Source organism: Oncorhynchus kisutch, linkage group LG11, assembly GCF_002021735.2.
Source record: "Oncorhynchus kisutch isolate 150728-3 linkage group LG11, Okis_V2, whole genome shotgun sequence".
In the NCBI taxonomy this organism is placed as follows: domain Eukaryota; kingdom Metazoa; phylum Chordata; class Actinopteri; order Salmoniformes; family Salmonidae; genus Oncorhynchus; species Oncorhynchus kisutch.
The window spans coordinates 71318107-71337193 of NC_034184.2; the positions used below are offsets into that span (position 1 = coordinate 71318107).

At 41.6% G+C, this 19087-nt stretch overlaps 1 protein-coding gene across 1 annotated transcript in view; it reads right to left on the reverse strand.

The window, feature by feature from the left end:
• Positions 1-4859, reverse strand: part of LOC109899302 (heparan-sulfate 6-O-sulfotransferase 1-B-like) — a 104190-nt gene extending 99331 nt beyond the window's left edge. The window contains exon 1 of the mRNA XM_020494397.2: positions 3991-4859. Within this exon, the coding sequence (XP_020349986.1) occupies positions 3991-4508 (518 nt within the window). The 5' untranslated portion in view covers positions 4509-4859. The remainder of the gene's footprint in view (positions 1-3990) is intronic.
• Positions 4860-19087: the final 14228 nt, after the last annotated feature.

Sequence of the window (19087 nt, forward strand, 5' to 3'; positions counted from 1 at the left end):
CAACAAAATAATGTTGCAGGAATGCTAATCTTATCCGTTTCTAACAGAAACATTTTCAGAACAATCCAAGATGGTGGGTGTCAAAAATCCTCTTTCTTGTGGAATGACCCATGACATATGGAAGAGATTAACATGGGTGATATGAGCATACTTGTGATGAGATAGGGTGATGGTCCATGCCTCAGTTAGTTTGAGGTACTTGTCGGCTCGCAAGACCTCATTCACTGCAGCTGTTATTGCCACAACGGTGATGAAGCTTGACTTAGGGGGAAAAAAGACACCAATACTTGAGGGAAGCACTTTTGATATTTCATGAGTACCCTGAGAATCGTACTCCCCAGAGAGGTTTTGCTGTGAGAACACTCAGGGATCTTTTTTCATGTTTTCATTCAGAGCCTTCAAGACCTTAATGCAACAGACTGCTCTTTCATCAAGGGAGATTAACTCCAAAGCACCCATTCATCACCTTCTTCCCCCCTGTCACGTGTGTGTACAGTACACGTGTTTATGTAATATATGCATGAGTGCGTGTGATAACATATAGGCCAGGGGTCCCCAATTACATTCAACCGATTTTTCCTTGAGCGGATGGTCGGGGGGCCGGAACATAGTTCTAAATCATTTGTACACTGCATATTGACCACTAGAATCCCAAACAGACATAGCATTTGACAAAACCAGAAAAATGGCAAACATTGATTACATTACAAATCACATATGCCTCTCTAGTTATGCATGGGAGTACTTGGGAACAGATTTCCTCATTTAAACGTGCTTTGAGGTGATGCCCTGGTGACTTTACAGTCTTATGACCAACAACAACAAAAAGAGGTTTGCTTTTGCGCAGAAAATGTGTGTGGGGGGGGGGGACCCGCCGGCCACCGATAATGAGCCTTTACGGTGGACTTTATGATGGCCATAATGAGTTACTGCCCCCTTCATGAAATCCATTAAAGGCGGATATTTAAAAAAAGTCTGAGCCCTGCACTGAATTACATCAGTATCACATGACCACATTATCCACATATAACTAACAAGGAGGATTACACACAGTCTACTGGAGCCACTTTCAAAACTGCAAAAAAGGGTCATTATAGTGATCAAAACAACAGACTGGTTTTGAATGCCCTGTATGATGTGATTAGGACATTTCTTTCTTTTCAAATACACAATTTAAATGGCATTGATGTCATCACTCTGATCGGCTATTTGATTGAAGTACTTGCATTACTTTTCTAGAGGTTCTGAATTAGATGTGCAAACAAACACATGAATAGCATGCCCTGGCTGTGACCAGTCCCTCAAACCCAGCAATGATGAGGTTGAGGTACCTAAACATCATGCTCATGTTTACTTCACATTACCACACAGATAATCATGTGTCTATTTTGAAGCGAAATGTAATGTGCATCTAGCATATTCATTATCAGACAGATGCCATGTCATGCTGTGTAGAATATAATACAAAATATGAGCTGCTGGAGGGGACCATAATCAGGTTTCTAATACGTGGTGCATTCATTAAGCCAAAGGGTAAGCCAACTCACTCACACAATCCATGTTGTTAAAAACAGAGAGGTGGGTGGGAGGGATACTTGTTGATGTGGCTCTATTGGTCAGAGCTGCAGGTTGTGATGCACATCTGTAATAACTATGAGGCTTTGCTGGCAGCAGAACCAGATTAGACCCGCGCTTCAGGACATAATTGATGCGCTCAGCCAGCAGTGTGCAGCAATAGACCACTTGAGCTTGTATTTTTACCCCCTTCTCAGCCAGTGATTGGACATAATCATCCATGAAATGCCCAATTTCCATCAGTATAGCCTGTGGTGGACCATCCGTGATGGTCGGCCATTGTGCCGCATTCTAAAAAGGCCCCTTTTCATGTCTTTTGGGGCGCTCACAATCCAGGGCTTTGTTTTTCACAGTGGTTGGGAAAGGAGGGATATAGTCGTTATCAAAATGCGTCCGTGATACAGGCACATCAGAGACTGGAACAACAACAGCCAGTGGTATCCAGAGCTCATATAAGGGAAACAGGCCAATCACTCACACTGAATGGTCAATGGTAGAGATTAAAACACCCCCAGGAAATAGAGCTCCAAAAAATTGCCATACAAATATAATAAGCATTTCTAAGATATGAATGTCTCAATATACATGGAAATGTACATAGAAAAAACAGTAAACCAATATAAACCAATCTCAGATGTTGGCTCCGTCTGCCACGACAAAATAAAACTAACCAAATGTATTACTGTCCACCGCCATGCATATTTGACAGCATGTCAGGAGACCTTGAATCAGGGCAACTAACACTGGCCATGGAAACACGGGTATGCAACATGCATGCGGGCATGGCTTTTGAATGATTACCCCAGACACAATTCTATGTTCCAAACCACTGCGCTACTAAAACTGTGGCTCAACTTTCATAATACTGCATGAGGGCAATTTCACGGTAGCATAGTGATGCCGAGACTCAAGATTTTTCACTTTAAAAAATGTAGGTATGCCAAACAAAAACCAATGATTGCAAAGATAGTGGCACTCCAGTCTGCTTTTCACCTCATTTACTTAACACAAGGCACATCTCAATAGGTGGTCCAGATAAGTCATGACATGGCACAAGTGGGGGCTTTCCTCTTTTGTTCTCCATTGTTCCTCAAGGAAGGGGGAAGGCCGATGACATCAAGTATTACCATTAGACAAACTCCTTGAATGCCCTACTCCAAGAAGTTTGCAGTTGTGTCTAACCCGCCCCCCCACACACACTATTTTGTAAAAAATACCCTTTAGTGTGTGTACTTTACTGTATTTATACTTGGGATATCGCTTTTCGATAGTAAAAGTTCAAAAATCGCTGTGCATAGAACTTTTAATTGAACAAAAGCACATTTACTTGAAGAACAGCGCAGATGTAAAGTTTCATAACAGAATGACCGTTTGTGCCGTCATTCTGTTGCCCAACTTTGTATGATGATTTGATAGTAACATAACGGACAGGTGTTTTTTTTTTTTTTAAACAACGTATTTAACCTTTATTTAACTAGGTTATTAGTGATTGTTAAGCCCCAATGTGGAACTTGGTTTTCACCAGGCTAAAAGAAAGCAGCACTGGGACTCTCTGGTCATTAAAACTACTACAAATATGGCCCTGGAAGCACCCATAATAGTGTGGTCCACAACTAGGGAGAATGTGATTGATCACATTCTCAATGTGATTGAGAATGTGATGATTACTGTGGTACCATGTGCCAGGAGACCCGCACTCAGAGGGAAACCCTCGCACCACCCAAATGAACGGGAAGAATTCTGCAGAGGGTCTCTGTTGTCAAAATAGCATTGGAAGTTGCTAGAATGTAACAAAGCCTCCCCCCAAAAAACTGCAAAGTTTGCACTGCAGCCAGGCCTGTACCACACATCTCAACAACACGGAGGTGAAAACGGGCATTTATGAAGCATGGGGTGGGCCATATCTGGTCCAAACCCAGAATGTGTGAATTCATGGTATGTATGTGCTTTTTTACAGCACTCCATGAACAACAAAGGTTTGAAGTCAAGTGAATCCATGAGGTAAGCTACAGCAATGTGATAAAATCGTAGAGAATCATTATATTGTTCAGTGTGCTAAATAATGTAGTCATTGAAATAGACACATTTATGTAGCCTATAATGTCATGGATAAAAAGGTGGCAAAAGTGTACTTTCTACTCCAGAGGACACCGATGTGAACATGTACCCTGGTGTGATATTGCAACCACTTAAAACAGAACAGGAATCCCATCCGTGTTTACAAGAGCTGTTGATAACGCAGTAATTTTCCACTTTCACTTCACAGTTGGGAGCAGATTGCCCGTGTTTACACCGCCCGCTGGGTTGAGTGGGGCATAGGGTCAACAGCATAGGCTGTGGTTGTGTGGCTCTTTATTCTAATATAGCCTACGGCACCACTGATGAGATGGCAAACGGAATGTCAAAACAACATACCTCAGTTTTTTCGATTTGTTTTCCTTCTTGTTGAGCACTCCGGGAACGCAGTTTGTGAGCTCGGTCCAATCTGCATGTAACCCGCAACTCCAGCCAGTGGAGAACCTCGAAAACAGCCAGGTCTCCTTTCTGTTGGGACGGTAGCATGTACACTTTTTCTGCCCTGGTCTGCAATCACATGGGACTTCTAGTCTAACATTTTGCACTAGATGCCTGCCAAAAGTGGTTCCGCCAGTTTTCTGTATGTGAAGGAACACTATCACGTCTTCACCCTTGATCTCGAAATCAACGGTGCGTTCCAAGTCTCTGACAGGAAAGTAGTACTTTTTTATATAATGGGGATCCGGAGTAGGGAAAATATCCATATTGTCCTCGGCGAGGTACCCCTGTGGAGACCCGAAGTTCATCACCCCAGGAGCCACGTACTGATATAAAATCATCATGAAGAAGACGGATCCGACGACGATCAACAAAAATTTGCTGGTCCTCTCAACCATGTTCCCTCCAGTGCCGTTCATTTGTTACCATCTCCCAGATAACCGAAATGGGGGTACTTGGTACCTGAGCGTTGCGCTCTTCGTTTGTCCCTCCATAGACAGTGGGGTTTTAGCTCGTCAGAGGACCACGGAGCAATGAGAGAGCAGGCTTGGATACATTGTATCTCGCCCGCTTTCACAGAGCAACCTCAATCCGAGTTGGCAAAAATCCAAAGCTGCGGATCAGAAGCAACTTTGAACCCTGCTACGCCGACAGTCACAGCACTCTCAGCTCCTGCAGAATAACTGTTCGCTTCTTACCAAAGTAAGCAGCATTCGAATCGTCTTCCCCCTCTACACTGTTGTTCGGTCGTCACTAGTTACCACAGCCACAAAATCACAAATCCCGCCCATTTCTACAATTTATCTTCTTAAAATCTGATTTTCAAATCTTAACCTAACCTCGGCCCTAACTTTAAACACACTGCTAACTTTATGCCTAACCTCAAATTAAGACCAACATTTATTTTAAATAATATAGCCAATTATCACTTTGTGGCCGTGGTAACCAGTGAAAACCCGGTTGTTCTGTTGCTCTAGGACCAGCATGCACAGCGACACACACTTCTCAACACACATTTACGTTCATCTCACACACGCAAGAAAACCTACCTATAGGCCTACACGTGTAATTATTTGTTTACAATACAACGCCCACAGTGGAATTCCTTGTCTCTAAAACCATATTAAATTACTATTATAAACTGAATTAACAACATATTCTATATCATATATGGTATCTACAATGTGTTTTATAATTAGTGTCTAATTATCCTAAGGAATGAATACAATGAGTGTGATTACATGCACACAATAATACGATGTGAATAGTAATAGTTCGATTTTAACGTTTACATGCTTTGCAAGAAGAAGGATTGCCCTAATAATCCTGTTTGCATCGACACATCTCAAATCAGGCCACCTGATGCAGAAAATTGCCAATCAGAATAAATGTACCACAGCAACCATGTTATTTTTGTGATGCCTATTTGGTGCGGAGTTCAGACATTTATGGTTTGTATGTGAAAACTATTTCTTAAATGCATACTTTTAGTTTCTCCGAACTAATTTCACTCGCGCAAAAGAAGGAAACTCGCGCTGCTCGTGCGCAGATTAAATGTTTCGCTCTAACTCTGATTAAGGCGTTTACATGTCCTAATATTTCAAAAGATTGCTCAGAAAACCAGGTGTTATAATAAACGTATGCTTACTTCGATTATGAGTTTACACGGATTAAGATAAGAAGAGTAAGGTGTTTACATGACTAATGCCATACTCGGCCTACTGCCATAATCAGTTTATTAATATCAAATTATTAGTGTTCATGTGAACGTACTCAATGAAAGGCACTGTGACAAAATATGTAATTATCTTCGTCAAACAACAAGCATTTGTAGGTCTAATGTCAATGAAACACTTCACAGTGAAAACAGTGGTGTCATACACAACAACATTTTGAGGGTGCATTTATGGCCAAATCCCCGGATTTGCATAATATCACTGTATTGTATAATTGTATTCCAAAAATTGTCCCCTCAGTTTCAACGGGCATGTGGTGAAATTTGTTTTAACAAGGTATAATGTTTACCTGGAAACACTGCAATAATGTCTCTGAAATTATTGTATCAAGCAACAAAAATGTAACTGAAATGAGAGTAATGATTATCAATACAGTAGTAGAATGTTAACCAGAAGATCAAACCTGTAGAAAACCTTGGAAGCTTCAGGTATGTAAAAGGTAGGTGTTTTACATGGGTGCATTAGAAGGGGGCGATACTTATTTTACCTCAGACACACAAAACATGGTGCTATATCACTCACAGGGCTATGTATAGGGTTGCACAATTCCTGGAATGTTCAATAAATTCCCTGGTTTTCCAGAATCCTGGTTGGATTATTCCCTGAGTCAGGAGTGACTAAGCATTAAATCCGCAATCCTCCGAACAGGATTTTGGGTAAACCAAGTAATTTTGTGAAATAGTTCTTGCCGTCATAATCATGCAGTTCTTATGTACCAAGAATGTAACACATCCATAGATTGTCCAGATTAGGCCTATAGTATTCTTACTTCTTCTAATTCAAATGCAAATTGGATTAAATTGGTTAAATGTACTCTATTTATGATTATAGTATGGGCATGTAGCTTATCATAGAGACGAAATATACATACTTTTGGCCCAGATATATTGATACCTGTACCTTACTCTGGTGGTTTGTGTGTAGGATACACCACTTGAAATGGCTATACATCACACACTTAAAGCTGCAACTGTTTTTATTTTTTAAATATTCAAAAGCTCCAATAACTTACTAGTGGTCATCCAATGTGATGCAACATGCATCAGTGGCGCAGCGGTCTAAGGCACTGCATCTCAGTGCTAGAGGCGTCACTATAGACCCTGGTTCGATTGTATCACAACCGGCCGTGATTGGGAGTCCCATAGGGCGGCGCACAATTGGCCCAGCGCTGTCAGGGTTTGGCCAGGCCATCATTGTAAATAAGAATTTGTTCTTAACTAACTTGCCAGGATAGTTCTTAACTGACTTGCCTAGTTAAATAAAGGTTAAATAAAATAAATAAAACCGCTACCTTTATTTATTTATTTGATCTTATTTCACCTTTATTTAACCAGGTAGGCTAGTTGAGAACAAGTTCTCAATTGTAACTGCGACCTGGCCAAGATAAAGCAAAGCAGTTCGACACATACAACAACACAGAGTTACACATGAAATTTTAAAAATACAGCCAATAATACAGTTGAAGAAAATCTATATACAGCATGTGCAAATGAGGTAAGATAAGAGAGGTAAGGCAATAAATAGGCCGTGGTGGCGAAGTAATTACAATATAGCAATGAAACACTGGAATGGTAGAATGCAGAAGATGAATGTGCAAGTAGAGATACTGGGGTGCAAAGGAACAAGATAAATAAATAAATACAGTATGGGGATGAGGTAGATTGGATGGGCTATTTACAGATGAGCTATGTACAGGTGCAGTGATCTGTGAGCTGCTCTGACTGCTGGTGCTTAAAGCTAGTGAGGGAGGTAAGAGTCTCCAGCTTCAGAGATCTTTTGCAGTTTGTTCCAGTCATTGAGAGCAGAGAACTGGAAGGAGAGGCGGCCAAAGGAAGAATTGGCTTTGGGGGTGACCAGTGAGATATACCTGCTGAAGCACGTGCTACAAGTGGGTGCTGCTATGGTGACCAGTGAGCTGAGATAAGGCGGGGCTTTACCTAGCAGAGACTTGTAGATGACCTGGAGCCAGTGGGTTTGGCAACGAGTATAAAGCGAGGGCCAGCCAACAAGAGCATACAGGTCGCAGTGGTGGGTGGTATATGGGGCTTTGGTGACAAAACGGATGGCACTGTGATAGACTGCATACAATTTGCTGAGTAGAGTGTTGGAGGCTATTTTTGCAAAATGACATCGCCGAAGTCGAGGATCGGTAGGATGGTCAGTTTTGGCAGCACGAGTGAAGGATACTTTTTTTGCGAAATAGGAAGCCGGTTCTAGATTTAATTTTGGATTGGACATGTTTAATCTGAGTCTGGAAGGAGAGTTTACAGTCTAACCAGACACCTAGGTATTTGTAGTTGTCCACATATTCTAAGTCAGAACCATCCAGAGTAGTGATGCTGGACAGGCAGGCAGGTGCGGGCAGAGATCAGTTGAAGAGCATTCATTTAGTTTTACTAGCTTTTAAGAGCAGTTGGAGGCTACGGAAGGAGAGTTGTATGGCATTGAAGCTCATTTCGAGGTTTGTTAACACAGTGTCCAAAGAAGGGGCAGAGGTATACAGAATGGTATCTTTCTGGCTGACAATGTAAATATAACATGTATAACTTTTTTAGTACTGGTTGTGACAACATTGTTGCTCAAATTGAATTGGGTTATCTTCCATCTTGTACGTAACTGTTATCGCATCGACAGTCTCACATTTCCAGACTCTGTTGGGTTGTCACTAGTTACCACCGCCACAAAGTAAAATAGTCTACACTGAGTTTCAGTTAGATAACACAGCCACAAAGTCTCAGAACAGATGTTGATGCTACATCATCCCAGCGGCAACTACCAATGTAATATGAGGTTTCTGGGATATCGTGTTCAAATCTATAAAAAAATTATATAAATACTCAATTCTTGCCAGAGGGGTCTCCAAAAACAGCTGTACAAACGTAGTTACACAGTGCAGGTTTAATCAAACCATGAATATTTTTCTACTCTGTATGTTTTTGTTGAATCATATGCTAAACGCTGGCCAGTCTACAGACCATGAACCATAGAAACGGCTGGTGGCAGACCGTTTGTAGCATGATCACAGCAGTGCCATGACAAAATGCCACACACTTGTCAGGGAAATGAACTGAAATCTGCAACATAATCTCTGCAATTGAGTGCTGGTGCTCTATTAGGAACATGCACTCTTCTGTGGCGGCGCTGTAAGAGTACTTGTGTGCAGCCATTTATTCATGCTTTAACCCCATTTGTTTAGCAGTCACTAGTGGGAGGCTTGACTCTGCTCCCTTTTAGCACACACAATGATGGTTATTTTGCAGCTTGAAACGTACTAAGAGGCGGCATTATAGCTCTTTTAACGTTTAAGAATGCCAATAAAGGATGTTTATGCAATGATGCCTTCAAATGTCGTGCCTATTTGTTCCCAAAATGGCAGCCCACGCATTTACACTCATTATTTATGATCAGATTGTGTTCCGCAACATGTCTAATTGAACTATGCAAATCTATTGGTGCGTCTCTGGATTGCATTATTAGGATGCTATGTGCCTCACAGTGCTGCAGTATTACAACGCATCCAGTGCCGTACATGAACTCCTATCTGCCTCCTATCTTTTATGCAAATATTAACTATTTGGTGCAGAGAGGGCATCAAGTTCAGTTTTTGATAATTTTATGTGTTAGTAGTCACAGGTCAATATCAAACCTCATTTGGCGCGATCTCTGACTGTTCGGATAATTTGGGTACTTTTCTTACAATCTATGGCTGTTTAAGTGATCATAATAATAATAGCCTGCTCAAAATACATTTTTCACCTCAAGTAGCCTAGGGAAAGTGTCCTTGCACTGTATCCATGCATAAATGTCAGAAGAATAAACCTGAAACTGACCATATTCAAGGAGAAAAATATGAATGAACAAATAGCATTAACGTTGTGTGATGTTCAGAGGAGATTCATACAGGTTCATATCTTCCCAAGATAATGACTTATATCGATTTTTGTACACCATATGGTTTTCTAATCTGGAGAAAGGAAATAGCTGTTAATTGAAAGACTAGGCCCAGTGTGAAACTGGACTGACTTATATCCTGGGATAATTTCCCTATCTCCAATGTGCAAATTATGTTCCCTGACTGCTGGGAAACTTTCATTTTTATACTGTGATATGGCATTTTCTTTAAAGGGCATCGAGAGGACAGGCCGAGAAGAAGCCTAGGCTATCATAGCCCTTTCATTAGAATGGGATCAATTCAAAACACCATTGTATTATAACGCAGTGGGCCTAGCATATAAACAATTTGCGTGTGTTGGTCTGTGAGGTAGGCTACCACAGTGAATATACTGTTGCAGTAAGGAGGCACACACGGATAGTATTGTTTTTCTGCCCAAGGTGAAGTCATTTATTTTGCAAAGTGCAAATAAACTAGCACCAAATACTTACAATATTTACAAAATAATAAACAGAACGAAGAGCAACATACTGTAAGTCAGAGCACTAGCCTGACCCAGGCCTCAATAAGGCCTGATAGCACTTAGCACGAGCACAATGATAGAGATACAGGCTGACTCCCCCCTCACAGTCAGATAGATCATTCAGTTGTCAGGATAAGGTAGGCCTATGTGTATTTTGCAGTTTCGTAAACAGACATTTGACTTGTTTGGGTTAATTGAAGCTATATCAAACAGAGCTAACCGTGACTTTCTATCAAAAAACATGTTAATTGTACTCAGCAAATGTATAGAAGTAAAAGCCACTATTTGACTTACTAAACATGTCATTCAATGATAATTAGCTAGGGCACCCAGTCCCTATGGAGGGTTGATTAAAAATACTCCACATGCACATGGGGCTCTATTGCTAATGAATGACCATTGGTGCAAATGACCTCGTCGCACAGAACTGTCCTCAGTTTTGTACATTGGTGGACTGTTTTGACATTAACCTTAGCTATTTGCCTGTAGGGATTGAAGGCAGCGGAGCATGTTAGCTAGTACCTTCAGTTCCTATAATGTGCTAGGACAGAGCACCTAGCCTAGCCTGCTCCAACCCCCCGTAATTGCATTTAATTAGTTCTCTTGTTGACCAAAGATCTGAAGTCAGCTTCCTCGATGGAGAGGAGACATACAATAAATCAACATACAATAAATCAAGGACGGGTAAAAAAAAGTATCCTAAAGTTCACTGGAAGGGCATGGAGCAATACCAATACACACACAGGCACGTGTTCTCTCTCTCTCTCTCTCTGTGTGTATCATTAACCACATTATACTTTGTGGATTTCATTCACATTCTATTAACATCTTTCACTGTATTTAAAGATGCAGTCTGGGATCTTAAGCACAACAAATTCTTAACACATTGACAATACTATGTCAAGAGTGCTCTTGTGAAATCCGGATGGTTCGGTGCTGATGTGTTAAAGTGCCATTATTGTATGTTTGCCATGTAACTGTAGCCTAGAGGTTAAAAGCGTTGGGCCAATATGCAAAAGGTTGCTGGTTTGTTTCGCCCGAGACGACTAGGTGAAAAATCTGTCTGTGATCTTGAGCAAGGCACTAAACCCTAGTTGCTCTGGACAAGTGTCTTCTAAATTAAGTAAATGTAATATCATTTTTGGGGAATTATGGTGCCACTAGTTTACAGCCGGAAAAATGTCCTAAAAGCGAAGTCAACAGGGTAACAGGGTAGAGGTGCCTATATTAGAGTAAAATGTATATGCTTTTGTATTTGCCTGTTTGAATTAATTTATTGTGTGGTCTGATTGGGTTCAGGACTGACTGGAGAATGCATCTCCACCTGTTTCCGCCAAAATTGTGTCTCCACGTCCAACATCTGCTTTTCCTGTTTGAACCCAAATTCATCCACGGTTGACAATCTTCTGGATTGGTAAGAGCAAATACTTCATTGTGTTACACATCTGATTCATGAACATCTACCTAATAGGGACTAGTTAGCATTTTTCCTATCCAAATCCCTTCCTCCAGTATTGAAGCCACATCACACAGCTAGGGCGAGAAATGACTCATCAGATTTTGGCAGTATTGAAGCGTGATGGACAAGGGACTGCTGAGGGCATTTTTAATCGGTATGTTAAGCCACTCAGTGAAGGCCTTATTTCAACATAATTCCATCGGTTTCCACTGTGGCAGGCAGGTATAGCCCCAAATCCCCACAGAGCACATTCCTCTCTAGTTCATCCCATTTTTCTAAATAGACACAGATCCCTATACCCTAGACATCACTCAATAGCCTTGTATCTGTCTCCTTCCTTCCTTCCTTCCTTCCTTTTTTATATTTATTTCACCTTTATTTAACCTGGTAGGCCAGTTGAGAACAAGTTCTCATTTACAACTGCGACCTGGCCAAGATTAAGCAAAGTACGACAAAAACAACAATAATTACAATTTAGCATTAACACTGGAGTGATAGAGGTGCAGATGCACCTCTATCCCTCCCTCCCTCCCTCCCTCCCTCCCTCCCTCCCTCCCTCCCTCCCTCCCTCCCTCCCTCCCTCCCTCCCTCCCTCCCTCCCTCCCTCCCTCCCTCCCTCCCTCCCTCCCTCCCTCCTGTAATTTGAGATAGTTTACTGACATTCATTTTTAGATCTTTAAATCTAGTTCTAAAAGTGTGCAAGCCTTCATTGAAAACAAAGAGAGACAGTCCCTTATGAAATGAACCTAGTGGTGGATCGGTGTGTTTAGTAGGACATGCATTTTCTTTCCTCCCCTTGAAAAAAAAGTTAGGAATGATTTCAGTTATCCAGAGCCTATGCGCTAATTGAATTAGTAGTATGGGAAGCACCACCCAAACCAATGCCTTTCCTCCCCCAAATCACTCTTTGAGTTTTGTCCTAGCCACATTGCATGATATTTGGCAGGAAAGCCTCTTGGGAACACATTCAATTGATTGTGTGATTTTATTTTTGGCACAACATGTTATGTCGTGGAGCACGTCTGGGCCAGAAAAATGCTGCATTGAACATTAACGTGTCTCTATCCCCTCTGGGAGATTTGAAAACGCCGGAATATGACATCACTATGGTGCCTGGAAACTGATCTAGGCTGAGCAATGTTCAAATACTGTAGTTAAATTAATTAATAGACCAATAAGAAATTTAGTTCCAAACCTCTCTTCCAATAACAGCTAGTTTTCAGTTTTCCCCTCCCAGACAGTCATAGCTAAATTCTTACTTGGAAAATTGCTATTTGCTAAGAAGCTCTTTTTGACCATTTTAATTGAAAACAATCACAGTAAGGTACTTAATTGTTACCCAGAAAGGATTTGATATTGAGATAAGAACGGCTGCACTGGACCTTTAAGTATTTCCATTTATTTCACTACTTCCTTGTTCCGTCTCCTCAACCTCCTATTGGAGAATTGAAGGTGCCACATAAGGTGCACTTTAGGTCTTAAAACCATAGTCAATAGGCTGCATGAGGTCATAATGGAAAGGGTTTTGAGCTGTGATACATTTGTTTCCAAAAAGCTTCTCGGAAATACACAGCGCTTCTCAGGCTGGCGTTCATCTCTTACTAATTACATTTTCTGTGCAGCTGCTCCAGTCACTGACGTAATCTGCCCTTTAAAGTGACGTAAACTTTTGCAAGAAAAACAAGTATCTGAATCTCTGCCGCAAAGAAAATCTAATTTTTCACATGTGTATGTGTCGGTATTTCTGGGTTTACTTTCCCCCATGTAGATGGTTATTCTTGCTGTCACTTTTGTCAGTATGAGACGAGAGGAAACCAATCATGTGTTATCCCGCTAGGCAAAACCTGGTTGAATCAACGATGTTTCCACGTAATTTCAACCAAAAAAATCTATGTGATGACATTGAATCAATGTGGAAAACTGATTGGATTTGCAAAAGTCATCAACGTCAGGGCATTTCATATTTTTTCCACCCAACTTTTAACATAAATCCAATAACATGGTGACATTTGTTGTTGATTTCACATTATTTGACAATTCCACCCTCAATCAATGATACAGTGATTTTTCCCTTTCAAGTTCTGTCACCTTGTTATGCTCCAAGGTGGGAAAGGATATACCTAGTCAGTTCCACAAAGGAATGCATTCAACCAAAATTTGACTGCCGCATTTAACTCAATCTCTCTGAATCAGAGAGGTGAGGCTACCTTAATCCACGTCCACATCATCCGTGCCCCTGTAGCAGTTGTTGTTGGGGGTTAACGGCCGTGCTCAAGGGCAGAACAGCTGATTTTCCACCTTGCCGGCTCAGGGATTCCAACCAGAGACCTTTCGGTTACTTGCCCAATGTTCTTAACTGCTAGGCTAACTGCCGCACCATACAACAACGTATAACATGACAATATAACAATGTGTATAACAATGGCGAGTATCACTTTTGCTGGTGTTGTCATATTTCTCAGCTCACCATGAATATTAGTGAAACTGAGGAATATGCTGTATAGGGTCCTCTGCTGATTAGAAAAGGGAAGGTATTTGGAAACATAAAAGATATTCTAGCTTAAACTGTTGCTATGTTTTCTGTCTTTTACTCTCCTCTGAAAAAATGTAGTAAATGTAGTAAATGTGGCCATATAATTGCTTGTTCCCAAGATAATTTCATATTCACTCTTCACTGAAGAACAAGAGTTTACACAATTAACTTCCAGTCCACACAAATGGACCAACACCTGCACAAAGAGACACACATCTGAGGGTAAATACCCCTCTGTTCCAACGAGCGGCTTACTGAGGCGAACATATGGGTCATTGGATTTTAGCTAATGAGCAGACAAGTTCAACCAATCTAAGGCTGTAAAATTTCACCAATCTCCGGCCATAAAACACACAGCATGATGGGCTGTCCAATTAAAACTGAAGTGTTGCAACAGTAATGCCTCAATCATTGACTTGTAAAACCTCATGGTTATGGCCTTTGACCTGTATAGGTTTTGTTAGACTTAGTCTAGGTGGTTATTTGACCTGTCTCAATGATATTACTTGAATGGGTATCTGTGTGTCTTGTTGAGGATGTCAAGTGAAAAGGTATAGAATATGATCGATTTAGAATCAAGTGTTTTCTGTACAAATATTAGGACACTAAATCCAATCACCACTGAAAATTATCAAATGTTGGAAAGAAAAAGTTTGTCAACGAGAGACGAATAGATCTGTAACATTAAAATAAAACTGAAATTGTACACACCAAATCCATTCAAGTGTGACACTTTTCACAAACCATCGAAAAAAATGTATTTATAGAAGCTCTAGAACAGAAATTTTCAAGAAATCACTCACTATCTTCAATCTTCTCAAAGCCCATTGTAAACAGTTATGTTAAACCACTAGACCTCCATCCACTAGACCTCCATCCTTACTTCAGATGTTTTGTATATACACTGAACAAAACCATAAACACAACAAGTAGATGAATAGCTGCCATAGCTCAATTATTTATCAAATATGATTGCGTAGTGCAAATCTTGATTGCATCCAACCGGGAGAAGCTAGTGAAGCTAGCGAGCTAGGCCAGTTGAGGCTGCAGTGCTAACGCTTTCTCATCCTACACTTACAAATAATTCCATTCATATAGTCGTGGTCGTTGTAGCCTATCCTTCTCCTTTAACGTTTAATTCCATTAATTAGATATCTGATAACTTTTTCTATACACTGAGGCTCTATGACTAGCCTACTGCGGCTTTGATAACTTATGATTGGCCAACAGCAACAAGCGTCACTCTCCACTCTCGTGAAATGCAAGAGCAGCAGCATAAATTGTTACATTTCTCTCTATTGTAGCAGTCGCGCTCGTATCTGTAGGGGCTCTTTCGGACATGTAAGTTAAAATTACATATAGTGGGCCCAAGTTTCATGAGCTGAGATAAAAGATCTCAGAAATTGTACATACGCACAAAAGCTTACTTCTCTCAAATGTTTTGGACAAATTTGTTTACAACACTGTTAGTAAGCATTTCTCCTTTGCCAAGATAATCCATCCACCTGACTGGTGTGGCATATCAAGAAGCTGATTAAACAGCATAATAATGACACAGGTGCAGGCATAAGCTACGGACAACGAAAACAATGGCATTTTGTCAATGGAAATTTGAATGATACCGAATGATACCGTGACGAAATCCTGAGGCTCATTATAGTGCCATTCATCCACCGTCATCTCATGTTTCAGCATGGAAAAATGGCCCAGTTCTTCTGTGGCCTGCATACTCACCAGATATGTCACCCATTGAGCATGTTTGGGATACTCTGGATCGACGTGTACTATAGCTAGTTCCAGTTCCCGACAATATCCAGCAACTTCGCATAGCCATTGAAGAGGAGTGGGACAACATTCCACAGGCCACAATCAACAGCCGGATCAACTCTATGCGAAGGAGATGTGCCTCGCTGCATGAGGCAAATGGTAGTCACCCCAGATACTGACTGTTTTTCTGATCCACGCCCCTACTTTTTTTTTAAGGTATCTGTGACCAAGAGCTGCATATCGGTATTCCCAGTCATATGAAATCTATAGATTTAGGGCCTCATTTATTTATTTCAAGTACTGATTTCCTTATATGAACTGTAACTTGTGTTTATATTTTTGTTCATTGTATTAAACACTGGAAAATCATGTTTTTGACTAAACCAGGCCTTTTAAGATAATCAGAAACAAAAAATGCATATGGTTAATCTAAATATTTTTTTGTAAATAATATGCTTCCTAAGAGAGTACATTGAATCACCATGGTTGAAGAAATTCATCGACATCCTGAAAAAAACCTTGTATCTCAGGTGTTGAGTCATTAGGCCCACATGCCAATAGATCTGAAAATATATATTGTTTTCAATTCCTGAAAGTTTTGGAGATACTAGGTTTATCTAGGATACTAGGTTTATGCCTCTCCACCGTGTGTAGGCCTACACTGTTACGTATTAGGCTTACACATCCAGTTACCCTTTCACGCACAGTCTGCTCTTAGTGAGTGGGAGTTGGAGGTTACAGACAGAGATTGTTTCCATCCGTTGAAATAGATTCAGTCTTCCTAGAAGAATACTAACATTCTATTGATTTTCAGTTACTTTTCTCCTGAGGAATGAAACTGTAATGACAGAGACATTTTCTATTGTCAAGGGTATTACTCACAGGCCCATTCTGTAGGCGAGCGCTCCCATAAGGCTCCCATAAGGCTTGCTCTATCTGTGGCGCCACCTGCCCACTTTACACTTTTGTCAGTAAACATTGCTCCAACATTTCATCAATGGTTTTATAACGAAGTCTATAATGACAGCAGGGTCCTCTGTCTATTATTCGTAAATCCCATAACCTTGAATAACTTTGACCCTGTGGTCTATTCTCCACAGTACAAGTGACTAAGGAATGGGTGATGAATAGCACCTACTGTATTCTCCCGTTGAGGCTCCCCCTCAAACTGTACAGTCAATGGTGCACTGAAACGGTTTTAATCACCTTCATTGAACTGAGTGAGGTCATACACACCAATGTCCCGAGAGCCATGAGAAATAATGCACCACTTCTAAAGTGAGGGTGCTAATTTTCACTTCTACCATGAGGTTGGGTTGTGATTGGTGTAATAAATCATAATGTGTTGGGCACAGTAACATGCCTGCCTTCCCGTCGCTCTTTCTTTGCATCCACCCATGCAGGCTGTAAGAGGAATTTTTTCATGCTCAAAGGTCAAAGGTCACAATCAGTATATCTGGGTTGTGTTCAGTAGGCATCAAACGAATGAAAGTTGACAGAAACGGAGAGGGACTACCTGGGTCGTATTCATCAGTGCACACCGCTAAATTAAATACATTTTTCTTATTGGACAAGTATAGGTCGTCCCTCCCCCTTTCAGTCTGTTTTCTGCCATTTGTTGGCTAGTGTATATGACACTGGACTTGACCAATAAGAAACGCTCATTTTTGTTTTCCATTGTATAACATTTTAAACCAGTTTCCACCATGTCCCCTAATGAACACAACCCCGCTGCCTGCGTCACATATCATCATACCATTCAAGATGGCACAGTCGAATGATATCATCCTTTACAATTCCAAGGTTAAAGTGGAACCGTCTGGACTGTGCGCCTGAAGTCCATGTCCGTGCCAGCCTCCAGGTTGAAGTGCATGGACGCTTTGACAAGAAACCTCATTACTCGAATGATGTTTTTCCATTTCATGTGGCCAGCAACATATGCTCTGCAATGTTGGGGCATATGGTACTTTGTGCAAGTACTCTTTGTCTCTTTGAGATGGGGAGGCAATCATGCCAGTCGAAAATGCACAACCACAGCCATCTGCTCTTTACCTGGTTGGGCGTAGAGAAACACAGCCATCTGCTCTTTACCGGGTTGGGCTGCTCTTTACTGTGTTGGGCTGCTCTTTACGTGTTGGGCTGCTCTTTACCGTGTTGGGCTGCTCTTTACGTGTTGGGCTGCTCTTTACCAGGTTGGGCTGCTCTTTACCGGGTTTGGGCTGCTCTTTACTGTGTTGGGCTGCTCTTTACCGTGTTGGGCTGCTCTTTACGTGTTGGGCTGCTCTTTACCGGGTTGGGATGCTCTTTACTGTGTTGGGCTACTCTTTACCGTGTTGGGCTACTCTTTACCGGGATGGGCTACTCTTTACCGGGATGGCTACTCTTTACCGGGTTGGGCTACTCTTTACCGTGTTGGGCTACTCTTTACCGCGTTGGGCTACTCTTTACCGGGATGGCTACTCTTTACCGGGTTGGGCTACTTTTTACCGTGTTGGGCTACTCTTTACCGTGTTGGGCTACTCTTTACCATGTTGTGCTGCTCTTTACCGGGTTGGGCTGCTCTTTACTGTGTTGGGCTACTCTTTACCGTGTTGGGCTACTCTTTACCGGGTTGGGCTACTCTTTACCGGGTTGGGCTACTCTTTACCGTGTTGGACTACTTTTTACCGTGTTGGGCTACTCTTTACCGTGTTGGGCTACTCTTTACCGGGTTGGGCTGCTCTTTACCGGGTTGAGCTGCTCTTTACCGTGTTGGGCTACTCTTTACCGTGTTGGGCTGCTCTTTACCGTGTTGGGCTGCTCTTTACCGGGTTGAACTGCTCTTTACCGGGTTGAGCTGCTCTTTAGCGTGTTGGGCTGCTCTTTACCGTGTTGGGCTGCTCTTTACCGGGTTGAACTGCTCTTTACCGGGTTGAGCTGCTCTTTAGCGTGTTGGGCTGCTCTTTACCGGGTTGAGCTGCTCTTTACCGGGTTGAGCTGCTCTTTACCGGGTTGAGCTGCTCTTTACCGGGTTGAGCTGCTCTTTACCGTGTTGGGCTGCTCTTTACCGGGTTGAACTGCTCTTTACCGTGTTGGGCTGCTCTTTACC